This window comes from Suricata suricatta, chromosome 16 (assembly GCF_006229205.1).
Source record: "Suricata suricatta isolate VVHF042 chromosome 16, meerkat_22Aug2017_6uvM2_HiC, whole genome shotgun sequence".
Classification (NCBI taxonomy): domain Eukaryota; kingdom Metazoa; phylum Chordata; class Mammalia; order Carnivora; family Herpestidae; genus Suricata; species Suricata suricatta.
This window is the reverse complement of record NC_043715.1, coordinates 26311832-26337421: the sequence shown is the minus strand read 5'-3', so window position 1 is coordinate 26337421 and position 25590 is coordinate 26311832. Positions and strand designations below refer to the sequence as shown.

General features: G+C 55.7%; 1 protein-coding gene across 5 annotated transcripts in view; it reads left to right on the top strand.

Moving 5' to 3' along the window:
- Window positions 1-25590, top strand: part of CPNE2 (copine 2) — a 46737-nt gene that overhangs the window by 2498 nt on the left and 18649 nt on the right. For 4 of the 5 annotated variants that reach the window (XM_029924905.1, XM_029924908.1, XM_029924907.1 and 1 more), the window contains 8 exons: window positions 14751-14965; window positions 17680-17859; window positions 19367-19441; window positions 21317-21388; window positions 22225-22308; window positions 22656-22745; window positions 24196-24294; window positions 24862-24948. In XM_029924905.1, the coding sequence (XP_029780765.1) occupies window positions 14786-14965; window positions 17680-17859; window positions 19367-19441; window positions 21317-21388; window positions 22225-22308; window positions 22656-22745; window positions 24196-24294; window positions 24862-24948 (867 nt within the window). In that variant the 5' untranslated portion in view covers window positions 14751-14785. Of the gene's footprint in view, window positions 1-10236; window positions 10294-14750; window positions 14966-17679; window positions 17860-19366; window positions 19442-21316; window positions 21389-22224; window positions 22309-22655; window positions 22746-24195; window positions 24295-24861; window positions 24949-25590 lie in introns of those variants that run through there. The other variant, XM_029924906.1, reaches the window with a different exon arrangement.

Sequence of the window (25590 nt, the reverse complement as noted above, 5' to 3'; positions counted from 1 at the left end):
GTACCCTCCCCACTCCCGCCCCAGCGTTCTGCCGGGAAGCCAGCTCCCAGCCCACGAAGAGGGAATGAAGGGAGGGCGTGGAGCTGGGCAGCTTCCCAGAAGTCGAAGTGTGTTTGCAAACTAGTTTTTTCGCAAAAGATGTCTGGCACCTGTGTGCTTAAAGGGGGTGGAGTGGGGGTACATGGGAGAGAGAGCAAGACTCCTTCCTTTGCGTTTCTGGAAGCCCTGTTTTTCTGAGAAGAGAGATGTCTTACTCCCCTCTTCCCATCCTAGCCCCGCCCCGCCCTCTGCCCCCCTCCTTGGACAAGCCCTTTGGGAAGGGGCTCCTTCAAAGGGGACTGTGATTTGCCCACAATGGCAAGTGGAATTGGAACCCAGGGCTCTGATAGCCCGTTGAGGGTTTATCCTGCTCTCTGTGGTTCTTCCAGCCCTGTTCTGTGTTTCAGGAAGTGACACCCTCAAGGGATCTGGGAGAATTATGAGCTGCCCTTTGTTTTGTCTGCCCTTAGTTTTTGCTTGCCTAGGAGTGTGGGCTGTCACCCATGGGTGGAGGGCTTTTTCTGTTCCTCGGGGGCACCCACAGCTTCAGTAATTGGGGTGGGGGTGGGAACCCCTTTGTAACCTCCAGCAGTTGCCACCTGTGCTTTGGGAGAGCTGGGTCTGAATGCCCACCTAGTGCTGGGTTGGGGGCTGTTCCTCTTCTCTGAGCCTCCTGGTGCTCATCTGTAAAATGGGCTAATTGTCAAGGACCTGTGTGCCTGGAGGCCGGGTGCAAACATAAAGACATAAAGGAGTGGTTTTATTGCAATCCTCTGGCACAGGGCCCAGTGAGCACTGGTACTGCCCCAGGCATGTGGCCGCGGCAGGAGGGGTCATGCAGGCACATTTCTCCATGGAAAGAACCAGGGCCTGGGAATGTGGATGCTTGGGTTCTCCTTGCCCTCTGCCCCTTCCTGTCCGTGTGCCTTGTCACTCACTGAGCTTGGGGCTTTTTCCATCCGTAAGATGAAGCAAACTATGACACATTCCTGTTTCTAGGGCTGCTGGGAGGCTGGGACCAGGGGGCGGGGGTTCTGTAAAGTGGGGTGCATTTCACGAGTGGCAAGTGTGGTGTTTCAAGAGACCCCCCCCCATCCCAGGGCTCGTGGAAATTAAAAATTCAGGTACATAAGAGGGCCGGGGATAGAGCCTCCGTTTCTATACCTGTCAAGTAATGAGAACAATACTCTGTATAACTTTGTAAGCTTTTAGGGTTATTGGGCATTTATTTAAAGGTAGCTGTGAGGATTAAATTAGGTGACAAAGGGCTCATGTGCCAGCATTCTGACTGGTGTGGCACTCCGTGACCGTTAACTGTGAGTATCATTATTCCTGGGACTATCCGTAAGCCCAGTGCAACTGCATTTAGGATTCCTTCTGGGACTTTCTCAGGCGCCTGCTCCTCCCTCTCCCACCTCCTGCTTGGCGAGAGGAGCCTCAGAAGCCAAATGTCAGACTTGTGGACTGTTCAAGGTGCAGAGTCCTGAGTGGGAAAGGTTCTACAAGAACATCATGGGGGAGGGTAGATCTGAAAGTGCTCCCATTCCTTGCACCTTGGGCTGGTCTCCCAGGGCTCTGACGAGTGACAGAGAAGAGAATACCCCTGTCCGATCAGGGAGCATTGTGGGCAGGCAAGGTCCCCTACTGAGAAGCCCTCAGCCCAGGGCCCTGTCTGCCTGATGGAAGGCCTCCTCCCTCTCTCCCCCTCTAACCCTTCCAGGGGCTGCAGAATCAGGGCCAATCATTTCAAGAACCCAGCCCCCTCTCCTTTGGAGAATTGGCCTCAGAGAGGGAACAGGATTCCCTCCCCTCCTGCCCAGCCCCCTGCAGGATGCAGGATGGACTCCTTGGGAGCCAGGAGGCTTGGTCACCCTAGGATCTTGGCAGCCAGCAACTGGACAAGGGGACAGTCATGTCCCACCCCCACTATCCAGAGGGAGAATATGGGGTCCTAAGAGGAGTCATGGTTTCCTGAGGTCCTGCACTGCCTAAGAACTGGGTTGGGGGGGTCCAAGGTGCCTTTTTGTTTCCAGCCCAGTGCTCTGTGTCCTCACTGGGCCACCCGGCCTCTGCTCCCATGGTGACGTCCAGTGGACTGTGCTGTTCAGTCTCCACTAGCTCTGTCCTCACCTTCTTCCTTCAGGGTCTGGGTTGAGGCTAATTAGCTGCCACTTGCTCACTATATATCACCTTGCTTAGTTTTTCTCAGGCATTAGCCACCTTCCAACACCCATTTATTTGTGTATCACCTTATTATCTGCCCCTCTTCCCAGAGTGTCAACCCCACAAACAGGCAAGGATAGTGTCCATCTTGTCCAGGGCCCTTTCCCTGCACTTAGAGAAGATAAGTGACTCGGTCTGCCCCGCGTCGTGGCCTCCTGTTAAAGGGGCCTGTGATGCTGGCTGCTGGAGCCCCGAGGAGTCATGAGCTTGCCCTCCTGGGTCTCCGGAGGGAGCCCTGCTCTCCGTGCTAAGTGCTGGGGGACCGTCACAGGGCAGCGGGCTTGCTGACGGAGGAGGGAAACAGACGTGTCTGGCACTGGAGGACCTGGGGCTAGAGGAGACGGAGGTGGCCACAGCTGCCATGGGCTGCCCACTCAGGGGACTGAGGTGTCCTGGGGAGAGCCACCCATTCCCCATGTGACCTGCGCCACATCTCTGAACCCCTCTGACCTCCGCTTCCTTGTCTAGGAAACAAGGACCCTTAGACCAAGATCTGTCCCCTCTCTATCTCCATGGGGTTCTTCAGGCAGCTTTGAAAGGGTTCGTAAGCTGAAGAGGGCTGTGCGTGGATGTGACTCCTCTTCCGCCTGTGGCTTTGGGTCCCACCTTCTGTGCGCTGTGTGTTGTCACTCAGCAGAGGTTTACTAAGCAGCTTCCCTAGGACTGGGCTGAGGCTGGGGCACAGCTGTGGGGCTCAGAGTGGAATTGGGGGGGGGGGGGGACAGAGAGAGGCCAGATGACAAGGAGGCATGAAGGCGTCATAGTGGAAAATGCCACAAAGAGAAGAAAGCAAGGTGAAGTGAGTGATGGGGGCCAGTGTGCGAGGCTCAGGGAGGCCTCTCGGGCAGATGGTGGTGATGTTCAAGCTGCCATGCTAATCCAGGGCCCTGGTCTCTGGTTCATGGCTGTAGCCCAGCCGAGCCTGGTGCCCGGCACGTGCTCAGGGGATATTTTTGAATGAAAGAGGGAGGTGTGCCCCAGGCAGAGGACACAGCACATGCAAAAGCCTTCAGTAGGGAACATGCTTAGCGTATTCCAAGAGTCCATTCTCCTTATGACCCAGCTCTCTTTCTCCTGTCGGTGGCTCTTGTGTCTTGGCGGGAGCTGGGGCATCTGGCTTGCCAGCCGTGTCCCTGCTGTCCCCTCCCCGTGATGCAGGAGAGAGCGTGCTCAGCTCCCAGCAGAAGACACCATTCAACCTCTCCCTCCTCTGGGCCCCAGCCATCTTTCCAAGTCACCCCGCGGCCCCTTGGGGAGGGGTGCGCTTTGCACCGTGCACACAGGGAGCCCAGCTGCCTGGCGTCACCCTCTGGTTTGCCCTGGACCAGCTGGATGACCTTGGGTAGTGTATTCATTTTCTAGGGCTGCTGTAACAAAGGACTCAAAACGGGTTGGCTCCAAAGCACAGAAATATATTCTGTTTTGGAGGCCAGAAGTCCAAATTCAAGGTGTGGGCAGGGCCATGCTCCTCTAAAGGCTCTAGGGGAGGCATGTTCCTTGCCTCTTCCCACTTCTGGGGGCTGCGCCGGCATCGCTCCGGTCTCTGCCTCCTTCCCTCGGTGTCTTCATATGGTCCATCTCACAAGGACCCCAGTCGTACTGGATTAAGAGCTCATCCTACCGCTGGACGACCTCGTCTTAACTAGTCACATCTGCAGCTCCTGTATTTCCAGATGAGATCACATTCTGAGGAATTCGGGGGTTAGGATTTCAGCTTAGCTTTGGGGGGAACATAATTCAACCTCTAACCTCTACATCACCTCTCTGTGCCTCAGTTCTCTGATCTGTAAAATGGGGTGCTAGTAAGAGACACATGTCCTGGGGTTGCGGGGAGGCCTAAACGGAATGCTGTAATCCTCAGGGCAGGGCTAGGCACACCCAGTCCACACTACTGTTTCCTTCTCCTCAGGGAGGACTTCCTGGGAGCTGGGACCCAGAGCCCAAGAGCCGATGGTGATGTCCTTGACCAGAAGGACTTGCTGAGGAGGCCGTGGGCCTGAAGCAGCACCTGCTGTCCGGCTCACAGACACCTCTCCTGCTGTCTGGCTGAGGCGGGGTGCAGCAGGGAGCACCCCTTCAGTGTGGCAGGGTGTGGGCAGGGCAGCATAAAAGCTACTGGAACTAAAAGAAGCTGTTAACAGAGTAGGGAAAGCCCTGCATGCGGACGGGTGAGCAGAGGTGCCTGGCCCCTCATATGTGGGAACCCATGAGGGGATTCGGTACTGGGTGAGCCCGGTGACTTTCAGCGTCCATCAGCCCAGAGATTTTGGGTGGGACCTTGAGGCTAAGGCTCAGAGCAGTCCAAGAAAGACTGAGAGGTATTTAGAGACTCCTCAAGGCTGGAAGGAGCCCAGGCTTTTCACAGGCAGGGAAACTGAGGCACAGAGAGGCGAAGGAACTTGGAAGAATTCACACACTTTTTGGGAAGCCCTGTCTCTAGTCTCCCCACAGTAGTCCCTGGGTTGGCATGGGCACCACAGGGCAAGGCCCAGAGCTGCCGTCCATCCACAAGGCTACCCCACAATCCCCTATAAATGAAGCCAGGTTGGAATAACTTTGGCTGCTGGTCACTGTCACCATGGACTCCAGCCTCTATTACCTTGGTCCACCCCCAAGCTTGGCCAGACCCACTCCTGAGTTCCCAAAGTCCTTTCTGCACCCCAGACTATATCCACACCTGTCCTGTGTCACGCTCCCTGGGAGGCGGAGGACAGGCATTGCCTGCTGCACTTTGCACACGAAGGAGCTGAGGCCTAGGAGGGAGGAGGGGGCAGAAATAGGCCCTGACTCCTGACTCCCAGAGGGGTGGAGGGTAGGATGGAGGCCACCATGCAGCCCCTCGAGTGATAGGCTGGGGAGACATAAGGCCAAGCCCTTCGGACCAAGATTGAGCTGAACCGGGGGCCTCAGGGGCCCAAGGGAGACCCCTTCCCCAGGGGCCAGAGCTTAGTGATTAGGTGGGGCTGCAGAGAACAGCCTCCCCTGGGTGCGGTCTGATGGGGACTCCAGAGGGATCAGACCCCTGCTGCAGCCTCCAGGCTGTGCTGTCTGCATCTATATTTATCCCCATAATGGCCTGGCTGCCTGTCAGGAGTGTGGTGTCTTCCAAGCGCAGCGGCGGAGCGAGCCTCACTAAGGTAGAGAAGCGATTTGTGTCGTGATGCCGCCCTTCACCTTGGCACCAGCCCGGCCCACTCTGGGGGCTGTCTCCTGGCAGGGGATTTGCAGGGAGGGCCCAGGAGCCGGAGCAGCTTGGGGCCGGACCCCTCCCTCCCCCACCCAGAGCACCGGGGCTGTGGGATGTTGGAGTATGCCTGGGAAGGTGGCACCGGATGAGCCGAAAGCCCTTCAGCTCAGGGATCCAGGGGACTCAGGATTCTGAAACCCCAGACTCCACTAACCCTGGAATTCTGAGCATCTGTAGTCCCCCGTCACCTTTTCGGTCTTCCTTACTTCCGACGAAGGACGGCAATGTGTCCCTAAGCCTGTACTTACAATATGGTGATGATGTCAGCGCCTCCTCCACGACCAGGGGCTCAGTGGGGAGGCGGGGGGGCAGGGGGGTTGTAGAGGAGTCCCCGCATCCTACCTCGTTATGAGACATACAGAATGGAGCAGACATGCCACACATAGCACTCCATGGCTGACTACAACCCAGAGCATTTGTCAGCAGCACCTCGACAAGGAACAGAGAAACACGATCATCACCGATGCCCCCTGGTGCCCCCTTCAGGTCACAAGCACCCCTCCCTCCTGACTTCCAGCAGCACAGATCCCTTGCGCCTGCACTTGATGTCAGTCAGAGAGGACCGTGCACTCCTTTCTGTCGGGTCTTCTCCATTCAGCACATTCACGAGACCCGTCCGTCCGGTTGGTGCCCTCGTGCTGCCGGCAGTGTGTGCTCACATTTCTTGATCCCATCTCCCGATGATGGGTGTTCAGGATGCGTCCAGCCTGGGACTACCTGAAATAGTGCTGCTGTGAAAGTCATTGTGGGGGGGGGGGGGTCCTTTCTCTGTGGGGGGTTGCTGGCTCATCCTGGGGAAGCATCTGAGTAGCTGAGGTAGACCCTGCCCGACGTCCCTCCAAGGGGGTCGTCCCAGGTCACACTCCCTTTGGCAGCATGAGAGTTCCAGGTGCTCCACGCCCTTGTCACCACTTGGTATTGTCAGCCTTTCTCGTTTTGGATGGGGTGGCAGCGGGGAGGTGGGAGGGGGCATAGTGGTATCGATTGCATTTGGTTTTGCAGAGCCGAGTTGGAAGAATGAAAAAGCAAAGTAAACAAGAATAGCAAAGTAAACAAGAGGGGAGGGCGCTCCAGGCAGCTGGAACCGCATATACATTATGCCAGAGAAGCGCGGTGGACCTCTGGGTAGTGGACGGCATAGCTGGAGCCAGAACTGTGCGGGCTCTGTCAGGGGCGGGGTGGGGGGCTTGGACGTGGTCCTGAGAACAGCCCGGAGCCACGGAGAGGTTGTCCTCATTGTGAGCCAGCACCTGCAGGGCGTTAGGCATTTTGTACTTTCTATTTGATGGACAAGAAAACTAAGATTCAGAAGGACCAAAGGCTTATCCAGAGTCATCGTAGCAGAGGCTCGGGATTGCATATCCTTCCAAGCCTCATTTTGCTCATCTGGAGAATGGGAGTAGTCCTAACGTCTCGCTTAAGGATGTCGTGAAGCCGTAGAAGTTAAAGTCCATCATGTATTGGGCACAGGGCCTGGGACAGACATTATCATTGCTCTTGTTTTATTACTTTCTCCACCAGCATGGCCACACCCAGCTCCTCTCTCCCCTTCCAGCTGGGACAGGCCCACCCGGCTCCCACATTTAGGAAGGGCTGGCCCACAATTCCAGCCCCAGAACCCTGTTTTTCTTCCCCATGGCAGGTCTCCCGGAGGCTGAAGTTTGTGGTGATGGTTAATTTTATGTGTCAACTTGGCTAGGCTGTGGTGACCAGTTGTTTGGTTAAGCCCCAGTCTGATGTCGCTGTGTCGGTATTTTTTAGATATGATTAACATTTAAATCAGTAGACTTTGGGGCACCTGGGTGGCTCAGTCAGTTGGGTGTCTGACTTTGGCTCAGGTCATGATCTCATGGTTTGTGAGTTCGAGCCCCACATTGGGCTCTGTGCAGACAGCTCAGAGCCTGGAGCCTGTTTCGACTGTGTGTCTCCCTCTCTTTGTGCTCCTCCCCTGTTCATGCTCTGTCTCTCTCTCAAAAATAAATAAACTTAAAAAAAAATAAATCAGTAGGCTTTTATTAAAGCAGATTACCCTCCATTGTGTGGGTGGGTCTCAACTGAAGGTATTTTGTAAAAGTAGAGACCAAGATTTCTCCAAGAAGAAGGAATTGAGCTCCAAGACTCCAACATAGAGGGGCGCCCAGCTGGCCCCTGGCTCAATCAGTAGAGCATGCAACTCTAGATCTTGGGGTTGTAAGTTTGAGCCTCACATTGGGGGGTAAGTTTACTTAAAACAAAAATACTGAGACATAGACATCTTGCCTAGTTTCTAGCCTGCCTGTCCTGTCCTGTGGATTTTGGAACTTAAGACTGCCACATCACCTCTGACCTGAATTCCCAGCTTTCCCGCTTGTCCTGCAGGTACAGAATTTGCCAGCCTCCATAGTTGCATGAGCCAATTCTTTACAAGAATTCTCTTTCTATATATATAGAGATCCCATTTGTTCTGTTTTCTCTGAGGGAGCCTGATACGGCTACCATCTGTCTTCCTGGATCTTTTCATCTAGGAAATGGGGCGAAAGCGCAGCTTAGATGAAGACTTATCTGAGATACGATCTGACTCCAGCCAGTGTAGCCATTTGGGCCAGTGGTTCCGGCTGACGGTGTCACTCTCTAGACCAAATACTACAAACTCAGAGATCTGCAGAGACCTGGCCTGCAGACTCCAGGTGTGAGGCTGACAGTCCTCGTGTGAGGACCAGACACAACGTCTACCTTATTATGGCAAGTGTGGGCTAAAGCAGAGCCGCTCTAGCACGCGGTCACCCATGGGGTGGCCATATCATAACCTCCAGTCTAGGAGCTCAGGCTCAGATGGGTGGCCTCAGCGTCACCTGGGAGCTTGTTAGAAATGCAGACATTACAGGGCGCCTGGGTGGCTCAGTCATTTAAGAGTCTGACTTCAGCTCAGGTCATGATCTCATGGTTTGTGAGTTCGAGCCCCATGTCAGGTTCGTGCTGACAGCTCAGAGCCTGGAGCCTGCTTTGAATTTTGTGTCTGCCTCTCCCCTACTCTCTCTCTCTCAGATGAATAAACATTTAAAAAAATACATAGACGTGAGGTCTCTCCCAGACCTGCTGAATCAGAATCTGCATTAGCAAGATGCCCCACCCGGCCACCCCCTGGCGTTTCTGTACACTTCAGCCCGCTGCAGAATCACCGGGAGCACTTGTTAAAACACAGGGTGCTAAGTGCCACTCTAGGGATTCTGACTGAGCAGGTCTGGTGGGGCCCAGGATGCTGCCTTTCCTTTTTATATAAATTTTTTAATGTTTCATTTATTTTTGAGAGAGAGAGAAATAGAGTGCAAGCAGGGGAGGGGCAGAGAGAAAGGGAGACACAGAATCCGAAGCAGGCTCCAGGCTCTGAGCTGTCAGCACAGAGCCTGATGCGGGGCTCGAACCCACAAACCATGAGATCATGACCTGAGCTGAAGTCAGACGCTTAACTGAGTGAGCCCCCCAGGCGCCCCCAGGATGCTGCATTTCTGTCAAACTCCCGGGAGATGCTGAGGTGGCCCATCTGGGAAAACTACGTGGAGCCATGAGATCCTAGGGCCATCACCTCCAGAGCCTCGATGGTTAGTGATTAAATCCCACTGAGTGAAATTTGCTGCATAGATAAGGACCCAGGGGCCCTGAAGGGTGCACCTTATGGGATCTGAATCTGTTGTCCCCTCCCTGGCCCCCTTGCTCTCCACTGGTATCCCAGCATTCCATCTTCCAGTTAAGAAGGGAACCTTGAGAGGCGCCTGGGTGGCTCAGTCAGTTGAGCATCCGACTTTGGCTCAGGTCATGATCTCATGGTTCCTGGGTTTGAGCCCCACATCGGGCTCTGTGCTAACAGCTCAGAGCCCGGACCCTGCTTCAGATTCTGTGTCTCTTTTTCTCTCTCTGCCTCTTCCCTATTCACACTCTGTCTCTCAAAAATAAATAAATGTAAAAAAATGAAATTAAAAAAAGGGGAACCTCGAGCCGTAGTTCTCAACCAGTTTTAACTCTTTGCCCCCTTTACATAATCCATAAACTTCACACATCTCTTGGGGTTTTGATCTGCTCTGCTGCCCCCAGCCATCAAGAACTGCTGATAATGGCACAAGCTGTCATTCTAAGTGCTTTACTGTACTTAATCCTGGCAGTACCCTATGGGAGCACCCTCGCTGTCAGCCGTTTTGTAGAGGGGGAAACTGAGACCAGAGATGTTAAGTAACTTGCTCAAGGCCACACAGCAGATAAATGGCAGAGCCAGGGATTGAGAGTCAGGCATTCTGAGCCCAGGGTCTGTGCTCTTCGCTGTTGGGGTTGCTGATCAGAGGACTGAGTCCCTCGCCTTGTTACTACCACTAACAAGACTTTGTAGAGCATTTTTGTTTCCTAGTCAGCACCAGAAACAGAATTTCTTTTCCGTCTTCTAAATATCACATTGAGCACACTTTTTCATGTGGCACGTGATCCCCCCACCAGAAGTCCTGATAGGCTGTCCCATTGTGACCCTTGCCCCATAGTCTCCACCAGTGGAAAATCTCTGGAGTGGGGGCTGCTGCTTCCCTGGGCTCCTCGGTCAGCCCTGCCCTTGGCCTTCCAGCCTCTCTTATCTGGCTTTCCAGGTCTCCCGCTCAGCCTGTGCCTCCCCTGCCCCCACTGCCCACCTCCTTGTACCTGTCCCTCTGTGTCTCCTCGTCACTGCCCATCTCTGAGTTGGGAGCCGTTCTGGCCTCTCCGTTTCCTCCCCACAGGGAGCAGGACACACAGCGGAGCCTCTGGGTCCTGAACCGCTGGAGCCAACGGTGGGTGAAGGGATGGAGTCAAGCGACATGGCCTTTGACCCCAGCGTCATCCTTCCCTGTTTTGGAAAAACCATTGCCCCTTCTTGGGCCTCAGTTTCCACCCTTGTGAAGTGGGATATGAGGCCCTCTCCTCCTGGCCTCTTGGAGCAATCTTGAGGGTCCAGGGTTTGAGTCACGGCTTTGTGATCTTTGTGATGTGTGTCCGGTAAGGGGCCTGCATGGTGGGCTCTCTCCGTCCCTCATTCATTCAGCAAGTATCTACTCGGTACTCAGTATGTGCAAACGCCGCCCTCAGTGCTAGGGAAGCAGGAGTGAACCCTCCGTCGTGGGGGTTACATTCTGGGAGGCCAGACAGACAGTACCCAGGCAAACAGACAAGTAAAGTGACTGTACATTACAATGATGTGTGAAGGGAACAGTGTGGGGCTGAGACAGAAACTACATGAGCTCAAGTGACCAGGGGAGGCCTCTGACAACCAAGATCCATCGTGTGAAGAAAAGCACTTCTGGTAGAGAGAATAGCAAGTGCAAAGGGCCTGAGGTAGAGGAGAGGTTGACCTGTTTGCGGAGCAGGAGGAAGCCAGGGTAGCTGGGACAGTCAGGGGAGGAGGAAGGTGGCCTGAGACGGGGTCAGGACAAGCAGGACGCTATAAGCCTGGAGAGAATTTGGGTTTTGTGTGGCCTGGGGGACGCAGCCTCTGGAAGGTTTTCAGGAAGAAGTGCGGCAGCCTCTGATCTGCATGGGTAAAGACTCTGGCTCTGAGTTGCTCTGGGAGAGCTGTCGCGGACCAGTGCATGGCTGGGCACTCTGTGATGGCGGTCTGGCCGGGCCAAAGCGGTGGAAGGGGGTGATAAGGACATTGCTTGCTGTGCTGTGAGTGGAATCTAGGAGAAGTGGGATGGCGGAGAAAGTGAAGAAAAAAGAGAGGTCAAGGATAACGGGTTCCTAGTTCTCTGGCTAAGATCGTAATGTTCTAGATCTGTGGCTCAGCACCGGAAGCTCTGAATCCTGTCCTGTCCTCCCTGAAGGGCACGATGTGTCAGGAGCTGGGGCTCCCGGACCCTGGGGGCGCTGAGGCCTCTGTGTCTTGCTCATTCGTTGCTCCCCACCACAGGGTGCACCAGGGATGTTTGTGAAGTGAATGAATGGGAATTCCCAAGCCCTGCCTTCTCTTTGCCTCAGTTAACCCATCTGTCAAAGTGACTACCGGTTTTGTGTTATCCCAGCTCCCAGCTCCTTCCCTGGAGATCTGGTCACCCTAGAAGGCTGGTGCCACCGGGGCCGAGAACCAGGACCATCTGCGAGCAGGCCCTGCCTGGCTCTCCTGCCCCCTGTGCAGCCCGTAACCTCAAATTACCTGTGGGGCGGATGCCGCACGAGGAGGCCTCTGGTTCGCCCAGATGCGCATGGCAGGCCCGGCCCTCCCTTAATGACACCTTGCCCGCCTGCTCTCTCGGAGGAGCAGGAGGGGAGGGGGCCCGGCCCAGCGTAAGCTGTGATTTCTTTTTCCGTTGCGTCAGGCCTCAGGGTCCGGTCCGCCTGCCCGCTGCCGGGCTGGCACGGAGGGCCCCGCTCTGACCCTCGCCTCATCATGTGCTCCCCATTTCGGGTATCCAGAAGCTTCCAGCCAGAGGGTGAGTTGGGGATGGGGGAACCTACCCCTGGCTGGGGGAGAGGCACCCCTGCCCTGCCCACCTCTCGCTCACTCTAGCCGGGGCCTGCCGGCCAGACCAGGCGGAGGTGCAGGGGGCTCCGAGGGGCTCAGCCCGGCCGGACCCTCCCCTGTGGCCTGGCCCTCCTGGCTGTGCCCTCGGCCAAGCTGGAGGCAGTGTGGGGCAGGAGGACAGCGGGGGGACACTGGAGTGACGGCAGTGGCAGGGACTGGGGGCAGATGGGGAAGAAGGGCCCCCCGCACCGTGTTCACATGTGTACATGCCTTTGCCTGTGTTAGTCTGAGGCATGTGCATGTGCTGTGTGACCATACACGTGTGCGTACACGCACAAGGAAGTGTGGCAACCTGGGCCTGCGTACCTGACACCCCTCAGGATGAAAACAGCTGCCTCTGACTTGGCAGCAGGGGAAAGTTGGCCCTCAGGGCTGTCTAGCGTGTCATGAAGGGGCCCGTGAGGTGCGGAGGAGGCGGGTAAGCTGGAACCCACCCCATCAGGGATGACCCCCGAGGCACTGCGGTTCCCGTTGCCTGGCCGACGCCCCTGGGCCCCCACCCGGGTCCTGGCTCATCACCATGCCCAGCAGCGCCCCTACCCTGGCCAGAAGGACACAGATTAGCCTGGGGAGGCCAGAGACCCAGCTCATACCCTGCCTCTGCGGCTACCTGGCCGTGAGCCCTTGGACACTCGCTGGGCCTCAGTGTCATCATCTGCAAGATGGGGGTGACTGTTGGACCCACCCCACGTCAGGGCGGTTGTGAGCATACACGGGCCTTCTCTCAGCCACATGGCAAGGTGTCCCCATCCCCTCCACCCTCCAGACTGGGTGGAGGCTTTGCTCGCCCCTCCCCCATGCGGAGGGCCACCCAGCTGCGCTCAGGGAAAGTGAATGCAGTGGTCCAGCCCCTCCAGTGGAAACTAATTTTTACACGACAGGAATAAATCTTGCAGGCAAATTGCAGTGCTGCCCTGACGCTCTGGGCTCGCATGATTATGATGAGGTTGTAGGGACAGACGGGGGCAGGGGGTGGCTGAGGACTGGCTTTGTCACCGTCCTGATCCTCTCAGGCAGGCCCAGGGCTGGCTGTGTCTAGAGAGAGAGAGGGGGCCTCTGGTGCCAGCCCCACGCTCGCCAGGGCCTCCTGCAGACTGGGGCATGTCTGCCCAGCCAGAGGCTGGCGCTCAGGGAGCCGGCTGGGCTGGGGTCACAGGGAGGCGGGTGGGCCCAGCATTGCTGGCCGCATTGACATGGTCCCTCCTCCCTGGATGAGAGCCACCTCCTCGCCAGCCCCTCTGCTGCCTCTCCTGGTCTAATAGCCCCTTCTCCCCACAGGGCCTGGAGTCAGCTTTTCAAAACACAAATCAGATCATGTCACCTTTCTGCTTAAAACCCTCCGACACTTCCATCATTCAGAATAAAGGCACAGTGCTCCCAGGCCCTGGCCGCTCTCCCGGAGCTGGCAGCCAGGCTGTCACAGGCACCCCTCTTACTGCAGGATCCCAGGCCCAGCTTGGTTCTTGACCTAGTAGATGCTCAGTGAACGCTCTAGAGTGAATGAACGAGCCTCAGTGTCCTTGCCTGGAAGACGGGGTGATATTAGTCGCTGCCCCACAAGACTGCATGAAAATTAGAGACATTGTGCAGGTCACACGCCCAGCTTGGTGTCAGCCCTGACTACTAGTAAGTTGGGTTCACGTCCCTGGAGGGAACGCCCTCCTCTTACCTTCCCGCTCCGGGGCAGTACAGGGCCAGTTACCCACTCAACAGGGAAGGGCTGAAGTATTAGTCAAGGAGCTGGAACCCGGCCTCATCCACACGGTGTCGGGGCTTGTGTTAACTACACATGAGCCAGTGGAATAGACCTGACTCCAGGAGTTTTGGAAGACTGTATCTTGATGTCTCATGGGCAGATGTGGAAACTGAGGCACAAGGAGCCGGATGGGTTGTCCGTAGGGCCTTGTTATGGGTGGAACCCAGAGCTCCCCTCCACCCCCTGAGATGGGTTTCTCTTCACTTGCTCTAAATGAACACCTTGCTGGAAAACAGAACTGCTTAACGTAAGCAAATGCCAGTAATTAGCCGTGACAGTGCAAGGGGTACCTAAGGCCCTGGGCATGGAATCTGGGGAAGTCTTGTACGAGTGGAAAAGTTCTAATTCTGTGTTGGGTATAATGACCCAGTTAGGCAGGATCTGAGCCATGTGGAGGCTTTGTCCATCCACTGATTCAGACACTCACTCCTCTTTTTTATTCAACAAGCATACAGTAAGTGCCTCCTTGGGCCTCAGTCCCTGTGCATAGGCCCAGGATACAAGATGAACGAGATTGCAATGAACAAAGTCAAGCTTTGGATAAGTTATCGGAAGTGAGCTTCCTAGTGGCCGAAGCAACAAGAGAACCCTGAGCAATTATAAGCCCCACTGTAGCCACAAGATGCCAAACTGCTCATTGCTCAGGAGAAGCTCAGGTGCTCCTGGCAAAATGAATGTTTGAGATGCCCACGTCCACTGTGATCTGTCACTGATCAGGCAGGGGCCGCTTGGACTTGCATGTGTGACGATTGACCACCACAGATAATAACTTCAAACTAAACATCCCTACCAAGGATTCGTTCTTCTTCATTCTCCCTCGGTCAAGCTTATGCTTGTGGTATCCCTCCGTGCACTCTCCTTTCCTTCCATCTCTACCCACATCCTGAAGGGTCAGGTGGTGACACTTCCTCAGGGTGGGGCGGGACAGCAGATGTCTGTGCCCTCTCTGACCCCCCTCCCTTCTATCCCTCTAGACTGCCAGGAGCTGCTGCCACCGCCGACAACCCCCATGGCCTACATCCCTGGTGGGGGCACCCCAGCAGTGGGGGCAGCCCCTGTGGGCTCCCAGTATTGCGTGTGCAAGGTGGAGCTGTCAGTGAGTGGCCAGAACCTGCTGGACCGGGATGTCACCTCCAAGTCCGACCCCTTCTGTGTCCTCTTTACAGAGAACAATGGCAGGTGGATGGAGGTGAGGCCCCTCCATGTGCATCTGGGGTGGGTGGAGGGTAGCTGGGTTGCCGGGGAGGGGTTCCCGCTGGACCCTGGGACCTCCAGGTGAGACCCTTGGAGGTCACTGGAGGGTGCGCCAGGAATTACATAGAAGATTGTTGCTTTTAAACTTAAATTTCAACAGCTCCTGGGTGACGATAGAGCATGCTATTTTCGATCTCAGGGTTGTAAGTTCAAGCACCATGTTGGGCGAGGAGCCTACATTAAAAAAAGTTAAATTTTATTTAAAATGTATTTATAATATTACTTGGGGCGCCTGGGTGGCTCAGTCGGTTAAGCCTCCGGCTTCGGCTCAGGTCAGATCTCACATTCGTGGGTTCGAGCCCTGTGTCGGGCTCTGTGCTGACAGCTAGCTCAGAGCCTGGAGCCTGCTTCCGGTTCTGTGTCTCCTTCTCTCTCTGCCCCTCCCCCTCTCATGCTCTGTCTCTCTGTATCAAAAATAAATAAAACATTAAAAAAATGTATTTATAATATTACTTAAGGGGTGCCTGGGTGGCTCAGTCAAGTGTCTGACTCTTGATTTGGGCTCAGGTCATGATCTCGCAGTTCATGAGATTGAGTCCCGCATTGGGTTCTGCGATGCCAGTGCGGAGGCTGCTTGGGAGTCTCTCTCTCCCCGTCTCTCTCTGCCCCTCTCCTGCCTGCAATCTCTCTTTCTCTCTCTCTCTCTCTCTCAAAATAAATACACAATTTAAAAAATTGTATTTATATTATTACTTAAAGTAATTATATTTGCGTTTAATATTATAATTCATAGGTTTAGATTTATAATGATATTGTTTCATATCATAATATTTTCTTTTTTAAATATTTTTTAAGTTTACTTATTTGTTTTGAGAGAGAGAAAGAGTGCCTAAGCAGGGGAGGGGCAGAGAGAGGGAGGGAGAGAATCCCAAGCTGGCTCTACATTGTCAGTGCAGAGCCCAACACCGGGCTTGAACTCAAGAACTATGCAACCACGACCAGAGCTGAAATCAAGAGTCAGACCCTTAGCCGACTGAGCCATCCAGGCGCCCCTCATGTTTATTCCTAAATGAACACGCAGTCAGTGAGGAGCAAACAGAGAAATGGGGAACTCAGCCTTTGGTCCCAGACCTGGGCCAAGACCCAGGTCTATTATTCCGTGCTGTGTGGCCTTGGGCAAGTTGCTATCCCTCTCTGTGCCTGTCTCCTCATCTGTGAACTGAGGATGTTTTCCCCCCTGCCTACCTTGCAGAGACCCAGATGTGGGGCTGTGGATGGTCCCAAGGGCTTCTTAGCAAGAAGACTTTGGCCTGTGAGCTGATTGGAGACGCAGCTTGAGGAAGGATATTGGGAAACCCAAACTGTTAGCACTTTCAGGTTTTAAAAGTTGCTTTGTTTTTATTTCAAAAGAGGCTTATGTTCATTGCAGTAAATGTAGAAAACACAGATAGCCCTAAAGAAAAGAATTAGAATAGCGGAAACCTTGTGTGTCACAGAGAGAACCATGCTTAAGAGTTTGGTGTCTGGCCTTAGAGACAGTTTTATATGCCTGTAAAATTTCCAAAATACATATCTATTTTTAATAGCTACCCAACTGAGCTGCAGTGGGCATCCCAATGAACATACTGTGGTTTACAAAGAGTTTCCACAGATGTTGCCTCCTTCTCATGATGCCAAGGAAATGGTGCTGAGATTGTTGATCCATTTTACAGAGGGAACACTGGGGCCCAGAGTGGGTAAGGGCCCCTCTGCGTCACCCAGTGCGTTGGTGGTAACAACCAGAAGCGGGGGGTGAAACATGAGGTCAGCTGAGGACTGAAGCCAGCATGTCTGGAGCACCCTGGCCCCCTCTGCCAGGTCCCTGGGACCCCTACCTCCCCACTGCACCGCACCCCTGCTCGTGGCATCTACCCCCCACCCCTGACAATCTGTCTCTCCCCCAGGCTGGCCACCCTGGCTAAAAATAGCCCAGGGCCAAGGCCTCTACCATCCCTGCTGCTCCAGCCCTTGGAAATGGACTGGGTGGGAGGAAAAATCAACATAGCCCGGGCCCCAAAATAGACCATCACCCAGACTCCGCGGTTTGGGGCCTCAGTGCAGAGAGGCCAGGGGGCGGTTCTTGTCCCAGCCCCACAGCTGACCCACAGTCCAAGGCCCTGTCTTTACCCAGGCCTGGGTTTCCACAGTAGGTGGGGGTGTTGGTTTCTACGGTTCCCAGTTGGGACATTCCCAGAGTCTGCCCCACGGAGCACTCCTTCCTTCTGTTTCTTCCCCCAGCCTCCATGTGAAATGTGGTTTGAAAAAAGGGTTCTTCCAAGATAAAACGGATGAAAACCACTGATAGTCAAATCAGAACTGGAAATGGAGGCCCTGATGGGGACAGGGACTTACTGTCTGTCACTTACTTAGGCAGAGGCATGGGCCCCTGGTGCAGAGCCAGAGTCAAAGAGTTACGAGTGTCAAATCCTAGGTTCAAATCCTGACACTGCTCCTCTAGCTGTTCAGTCTTGGGTAAGTCCCTTACCCTCTCTGTGCATCAGTGTCCTCATTCATGAGCTGGGAGTACAGACGGCCTCGGCCACCCAGGTAGCTGGCCACAAAGGCCTGGCACAGAGTAGGCGTTCAGCAGGCGTCAGTGGCTTCGGGCAGCCCGAGAAGGGTTGAGCCAGCTGCCTGACTCCGGCTCCCGCCTCCCCACCCCTCTGCCAGTACGACAGGACAGAAACTGCCATCAACAACCTCAACCCCGCGTTCTCCAAGAAGTTCGTCCTCGACTACCACTTTGAGGAGGTACAGAAGCTCAAGTTCGCCCTGTTTGACCAGGACAAGTCCAGCACACAACTCGATGAGCACGATTTCCTGGGCCAGTTCTCCTGCAGCCTGGGCACGGTGAGCCGGTCCCCTGCGGCGGACAGGGCAAGGCAGCTCTCCCCTCCACCATCGCCCTGCTCCCAAGGACAGGGCAGCCCCTTGCAGAGGGCCTCTTCTGTCACCTGCTTTCCCTGGCCCCATTTTCCTGGCTGGCTTTCGAGGTAGCCTCGCAAACGCAGATAGCTTTGGGGGGCAGCTGGCACGAAAGGGGGTAAGCAGCCTGGAGGTGTGGGGCCAGGCCAAAGAGTCCCCAGCAGAAACACTGAGCACAGCGTGCGCAAGCTCTTGCCACACAGGATGGGGGACCCCATGTGGCCAGAACTGCTGCTTGTCAGAAGTAATCAGACGTGGTCTTGACTTCCTGGCTCGGGAGCATCTGACCAGCAACCAAGGCACCTGTGGGCATCCCTCTTTGTGGCTGGCTTACTGTGTAACCTTGGGCAACTTCCTTTCCCTCTCTGGGCTACCCTTGCCCATCCAGTGCAGTCCTTAGTGAGCTTATTGAGGTTGAGAGATTGCAGGGCTAGGAGTTCCAGCCCTTTTGGCTGTGTGCCCTCAGGCAAGCCCCCACCCCATTCTGGGCCTCACTCTCCCCCCATTTCACTTGGGGCTACTGATGACTGCTTAGTCTGTGGTGATGACAGAGGAACAGTGCGCACTGAAACGGTCTGGAGCCTTCCAGGAGACGGGAGGGAAAAAGCAAGGCCCTAAGTGGTGTGAAAAGCAGGGTGTGTCCTTGGGATTCCTGCCCGGAGTCCACACCCTCAAAGGGTAACTGAGGAGAGCACGCAGGGGATGGTGAGGGGGCAGCGTCTGCCACCAGCGCGGCCACCGGAGAGGGCGCACGGCCGGCAGTGGGATGCCAGGGCCTGGTGAGAGATGTGGCCACCGAGCTGGGGGGCAGGAGGAGGGCAAGGGAGAGAGCGGACTCGGGAGGAAAACCAGCACGTGTGCACGCGGCAGCACAAAGAAATGCTGACGTTCCAGCCCCCCCCACCCCCCCCACCCCCGTCGCCCAAGAAACCGAGAACCAGGGTGGCCCGTGGAGAGTGTGGGGATGGGTTACAGAGACGGCGGAGGGGCAACTTCACAATGTGTTCTGCTTTTCCTCTATTGTGTTGATCATCTTGCACTGTGTGCCTGTCTCCCTCTTCAGAGAGTGTGAAAATACATAGAAGTCAGGAGGGTGGGGTCTGTAGATGGCTTTAGGGGAGGTGGGGAGGGGGCTTGACTCCCCACGGGGGCCTCCCGAATGTGAGTCTGGTCAGGGCCTTCGCCTGGGGGCAACCAGGTCAGTGGGAGGGGACTGCAGGGATTCGCACCAGGCACCAGCCGTGGGACCTGCAGCCAGTGTCTTCACCCCTCTGGGTGTGCGTCTCCTCAGCTGCCCCACGGAGCTGATGGTTGCTGGCTGCACGGGGAGGCGTAGCCAGCAAGCATGGAGCTGTCAGGGGTGCCTGCTGAGCCGGTTTCCTCCCCGCCAACCCTCAGGAACGCCACTCTCCTCTCTCCTTCCCCACCCCAGATTGTCTCCAGCAAGAAGATCACTCGGCCTCTGCTGCTGATGAATGACAAGCCCGCAGGGAAGGGCCAGATAACGGTACCAGCCCCCTCCCTGCTCTCCGCACCCCTCCGCCCCTGCCTGCTGCCCTCCCCCATCAATGGGCTGCTTCCCTGCCAGATAATCACCAGCTTTGTTTGGAGTAAAAAGGCCCAACTTACAACTTAGCAACAGGTCTCTTAGCAACGGACTCCTGGCTCCCCATATGATGCGTTGGGGGCCGCCAAGCTGGGAGTAGGGGGCTTGCCAGAGGCCCCTGTAGCCTCCCACTCCCAGGGCAGGGGCGCTCCTACTCATCCCTGGAGGCCACCCTAGCCCTCCCAGCTTGCCTTCCCCTCCTGGCCCATGCCTGCCCTCCCTAGGGGGTCTTTGAGGAGCGCCTGACCCACGGAGCTCTGTTTGCGGCTGCAATGCGCAATGATTGCAGCCCTGCGATGCGCAATGATTCCAGCCATGGGATGCGCATTGATTCTGGGGATGTGCAATGATTCCAGCCTTACGCAGGCCCTCTGCGCGGAAGAGCCCTGAGTCCTCAAGGTCTCCTAGCAGGCAGGGAAACCTGTTTTACAGATGAGGGACCTGGAGGCCAGAGAGGACGTGCCCTGGGGCAGTGAGACTAGTGAGATTCTCTCCAGATTGCCCCCTTCAGAGACTGCGAGATGCCAGAGGAACTGGCCAGCTAGAGGGAGGAGGGCGGGACCTATACGTGCTCATTCAGTCACAGCCCCTGCTCTGGAGCCTCCCTGGCTCCCCACTGCCTGTAGAGCTTTGCATTCAAGGCTCTGGGGGACCCCATCTTGCTTTCCGGGCGCGGCCATGTTTTGCGCCTTCATGTACATCCTCCAGGTTGAAGGCAAACCGAATTCTTAGCATACCGCACATATCCCAGACCGTTATCCACTCTTCCTGCCACCTCGAATGTCCCTTCCCAACCTCTTGGGGTTCAGAACCTCCTTATCTAAATGCCTTCGCTAGCCAGCTCCCCTCTACCTGGAAGCCAACCCGGGTGGTATAACCGTTACCCCTGGCATTCCCAGCGTGCCACTCCAAACCTCAGTTCCTTCCTCTGTGAAATGGGAGCAATAAGAGGACCTATCTTGCAAGGTAGCTCAGCAAGTCTCTGCTGGAGGAGAGGAAAGGGAGCCTGACATCCAGCCTGGCTTCTGTGTAGTTCTGGAAGGTCAAGCACCTTGTCGGTGAGGCTGCCCTACAGGTGTGGAGGAAGAGGAAGCCCGGGCCAGGAGAGGACCCAGTCCGCCTGTGGCGCTGTTTAGCCCAAGGTCTCTGCCCGCCACCCCATGGGCAGGAGGGGAGAGAGAGGCCTAAAGAGGGCAAAGGTAACCCCAAGGTCACTCAGCTAGTCCATCACTGGCTGGGTGAGGGCCATAGGGTCATGGCTGATGGCGAAGGCATGGAAGACAGAGGACAGTATGAGTGGACAGGATGGCAGAGGGAGCTTGGGTGACTCCCGGACCTCAGCTTCCCTAGCTGCGCAGTGAGGTGGCTGGAATGCCCAGTGCCGTGGCGTTTTGAGGTTGGCTGTGCTTCCTGGGTGTGCAGTGGGGCGGGCGGGGGGGGCTGTCAACCTTCTTCCTGGCCCCTAACCTCTCCCCCGGGCTCAAGCCCACCCCTCATGTCTGGTAACAGATTCACATGGCCTCCTCTCTTGAGCCACACAGAGTCCCTTCTGAGTCCTCGTATTCAGACGGGTCACCCCATTTTCCAGAAGATGGAAATGGAGGTTTTGAAAAGACAAGAGGCATGTCCAGGGTCGCCTGGTACTACCCCTCCTCTCCTTTCCCCTGCCCAGCCCTGAAGAGCTGACTCCCGGGCGCTGTGCTCACTCTGCCTGGCAGGATGCAAGGGGGCATCTAAGGGGCAAGTCCCAACCCCCGCATCCCTGTGGCCTTACAGATTGCTGCCCAGGAGCTGTCGGACAACCAGGTCGTCACACTGAGCCTGGCGGGGAGGAAGCTGGACAAAAAGGTGAGGCAGGCGAGAAGGGGCTCCTCTGGGGAGCAGTGTCCCTCTCCCAGCCCAGGGTTGTGCGGCCTAATCCTGGTGCTTCTGGCCATCACCTTTATCACCCGCATCCAGGAACAAGGCCGTAGCCTAGGACCACCCTAAATTAGAACCTCTTTGCCACTTAGGTAGTGAGTTCCCCATTATTTAGAGGCATTCAAGACATAACTGGAAACCCACTGCTTAGGAATCCCTATCTCACTTAGTGTAAATGCTAGTAATAACATACAGGGCCCCACTTGACCTCACCCCTGCCCCCTAACCTCACCCTTTCTACTCCCCCCACCTTCATTCTGCCTCAGCCTCCTCATTGTCCCAGGATTACATCAGGTATTCTCTGCCTCAGGACCTTTGCACTTGCTATTCCCTCTGCCTGGGAAGTTCTTTTCCCTGAATATGCCCTGACACTTTTTTTTTTTCACTTAAATAAATGGATTTTTGGAGGATATCGTATCCCTTCTGTGACAGGCTGGGATAGTTTCAGTTTTTCAGATTCCCTCTAAAATAAACTAAAATCCCATCCTGCTGTGGGCATTGCCCTGCACTGGAAACAGTCACCCTTTTGGAATCCTGCCTAGTCTACCTTGGAGCTCCTGTGGGCCCCAGGCCTCAGGGTCTCTGCACACAGGCTTTGGTAACACCGGGACAGTGGGGGAAAGCTGGTTGGCCCCAGGGGACTGGCTCTGCCCACAGTTCCCACCCCTGACACTGGGTTGGGGGCAGTGGCTGGGCCATCCCACTTCTCATCTGAATCTGCAAGAGTCGTGCTTCCCTCACCCACATCCTCCCGCCTCCTCCAGGACCTCTTCGGAAAGTCAGACCCATTTCTTGAGTTTTATAAACCAGGAGATGACGGCAAGTGGATGCTGGTTCACAGGACTGAGGTGGGTGCATGGGACTCTGGGGACCTCTGAGCCGGCAGGTCTCTGGTCTGGCCACGCCCAGTGTCTCAGGATGGGGCTGTGTGGCCGCAGCCATGCATGTATATATATGCATATATATATATATATATAACCCACATAGTTATGCTTGCGTTTTCCTTCTATACCAAAGAGCATGATGGCACCCAAAGGATTTGTTCGCTCCCTGCCACAGAGATCCTCACTCCCGGCCCCAGAAGCATGGCTGTGGGTCTCTCCACCCTCATCCCCATCGGGCTGGCCCTCCTACCCCCACCCCCGAGCACCGCTGCCCTGGGCCTGCGCTCACCCTTGGCCCTCACGTCCTGCAGGTGATCAAGTACACGCTGGACCCTGTGTGGAAACCGTTCACTGTGCCATTGGTGTCCTTGTGTGATGGGGACCTGGAGAAGCCCATCCAGGTGAGGGGGTTCTGGGAGCCCTGTGCGCCACCCTGCCAGCCCCAGCGTCCAGGGATGTCTCAGCAAAGATTTCCCCGTCCCTCCCCTTCCCTCCCCACCTCTCCTCTCCCCTCCTCTCCCCTTACCATCCCTGGGATTTTTTTTAAGTTTATTTATTTATTTTTGAGAGAGAGAGCACAAGCAGGGGAAGGGCAGAGAGAGCGGGAGAGGACAGGCTGTGCACTGTCAGGTGGGCTCCATCCTGTGAGATCATGACTGGAGCTGAAATCAAGAGATGAGTTGAAATCAAGAGATGGATGTTTAACTGACTGAGCCCCCCAGGTGTCCCCAGTGCTCTTTCTTAAGGTGGAAAAGAGAACCTGTGTAGGGGGAGAGACAGGGGACCTGGGCTCTTGTCTCGGGTCTGCTGACCCTCTGAGCCGTGTGGACAAGGCCCCCATCTCTGTGAGCCCTTCTCTAAAATAGAAACAGAATAGGGGTGCCTGGGTGGCTCAGTCAGTTAAACGCCTGACTTCAGCTCAGGTCATGATCTCATGGTTTGTGGGTTCGAGCCCTGCATCGGGCTCTGTGCTGACAGCTCAGAGCCTGGAGCCTGTCTTCAGATTCTGTGTCTCCCTCTCTCTCTGCCCCTCCCCCACTCATGCTCTGTTTCTCTCTGTATCAATAATAAATAAACATTAAAAGCTTTTTTTTAATAAATAAATAAGACAGGAATAGAATGACGCCCGGGTTCTTCCCAGAGGGCCGCTGTGCTGCCAACCAGGGTAACGAGTGTGGAAACATCTTGGAGGCAACCAAGTGTTGTCACTGTGGCGTTTTGAGGTGGACAGTTGATGAGGAGAAGGATTTCTGGTCTCCAGAAACCCTAAGAGCAGGGGGAGACGGAGTCAGCGAGGCCAAGGCAGGGATCCTGACACAGGGTACTAGGAAGCCTAGTTCTGGGTCCACTACTGCCACTGCGAGACTTTGGGCAAGTGCTTCCCTCTTGAGGCCTTAGTTTACCCATCAGTGGTATGGGTATGATAATTCCTGCCTTCCTCCTAGGAGTGGTAGCCAGATTAGAAAGCATGGAAAGCTGGGCTTTTTTTTGTACCTGTGTCAGAGAAAATGAGTCTAAGGAGGGCCTCAGGCCATGGCCTGTGCAGGCAGGTGGGTCACACCCCCAGACAGATGAGGAGCTGAGTGAGACAGGTGGATGCGGACTTAAGCTTCCTGGTCCAGAGTGTACAGCCTCCATTGCTGGGGTGCTCTTTTTCCAAGCAATCATGGAAGGCTTCCTGTAGGAGGCAGTCTGGGAGCTAACAGCGTCATCCCAGGCCAGCAAGGCACATGCTGGGGGAGAAGGGGAGGCACCAGCAAAAGGAAGACATGGGTTTGCTCAGGCAGCTGTGAGGGCTGGAGAGCACCTCCTTGGGGGCCACTCTGGGTGACCACACTGGACCCACCCCAGGTCATGTGCTACGACTATGACAACGACGGAGGCCATGACTTCATTGGCGAGTTCCAGACGTCAGTGTCACAGATGTGTGAGGCTCGTGATGGAGTCCCGGTGAGATGGGCCCGCGTGTGTGACCCTGAAACCTCAGCAGGGGACGGGCGAGGGGCACAGGCTTGGAATTGGGCAGACTAGAGCTCAGATCCCCCCCTCTGGCTGTAGGACCTTAAGTCAGGAGGACTTCTTAAGCAAGATATCCAATTCCTTTGAGCCTCAGTTTTCCCATCTGTCTAATGGGGAAGGGGAAGAGAGTGGGAATTCAATGAGATGATACAGGTAAAGTGCCCAGCACATGGGAGCACTCAAGAGCTATCCAACTCCCCCAAGAAGCTGGGCCCTGGGTGGCAGTTCTGGGGGTATGAGTGGACATGATATAGATGACACATACATGTCATCTGGGGCGGGGAGCTGATGCCGATCCTCCTATCTTGGGCAGGCACAGCTTGATGTGGGCCTGAAGCGGCAGGAACCTTTTCTGGGTGTGGGCATCTGGGAAGGCTTCCTGGAGGAGGCATGATGCCCCCTGGTCAGCACGGTAGAGGGGATCCTGGGGCCCAGGGGAGGGTCAGTCCCCATGGAAGCCCTGAGCTGAGCTTCTCTTTCTCTTCCCATTTTGCCCAGCTGGAGTTCGAGTGTATCAACCCCAAGAAGCAAAGGAAGAAAAAGAACTATAAAAACTCGGGCATCATTATCCTGCGTTCCTGCAAGGTGACCCGGCAGGGGTGGGCACGGGCAGGGGCCTGCTGTGGGATCACACAGGGAGCTATCACTGCAGAAGGGATAGACAGAGCCCTGGGGATGGAGCCAGCAAGACCTGGATTCAATCCTGATTCGGCCACGTCCTGGCTCTGGGATCTTCTGAGCTTAATCTCTCTGGGCCTCAGTCTTCTTATCTGGAGAAGGGGGATGTTAAGTAGGTAAAGCATGTGCAGGGTGGTCTCAGATCACATTCCTGTGACATAAGGAGGTCCGGAGGATGTGGGAAGGTCACTGGGGAGTTGCTGCTTCCCATGCTGGTGGCTTGCCCACTGCATGCTCGGGGGCCCAGGGGCCCAGGGATGTCAGGTGGGGGTCTGCTAACATCATCGAGGGCTTTGTGACTCCAGTAACGTGACTCCAGGTCTGGCTGGGGCCTCTGAGGCTCTGCAAGGGAGTAAGGTTCACACGGGCCCTGGTCTGGGCTGTCTCCGGATATCCAGTAGCCAAGCGTGTGCGGGAGTGAGGCAGGATGTTAGAGAAGGCAGGGCAGCGAGAGCCCTGGATGGTGGGCTGGAAGGTCCCCAACGAGTCCTGGGACCCTCTTCGTGCCCGCTGACCCTGTCCCACACCCCAGGCCTCTGTGTCCCACTC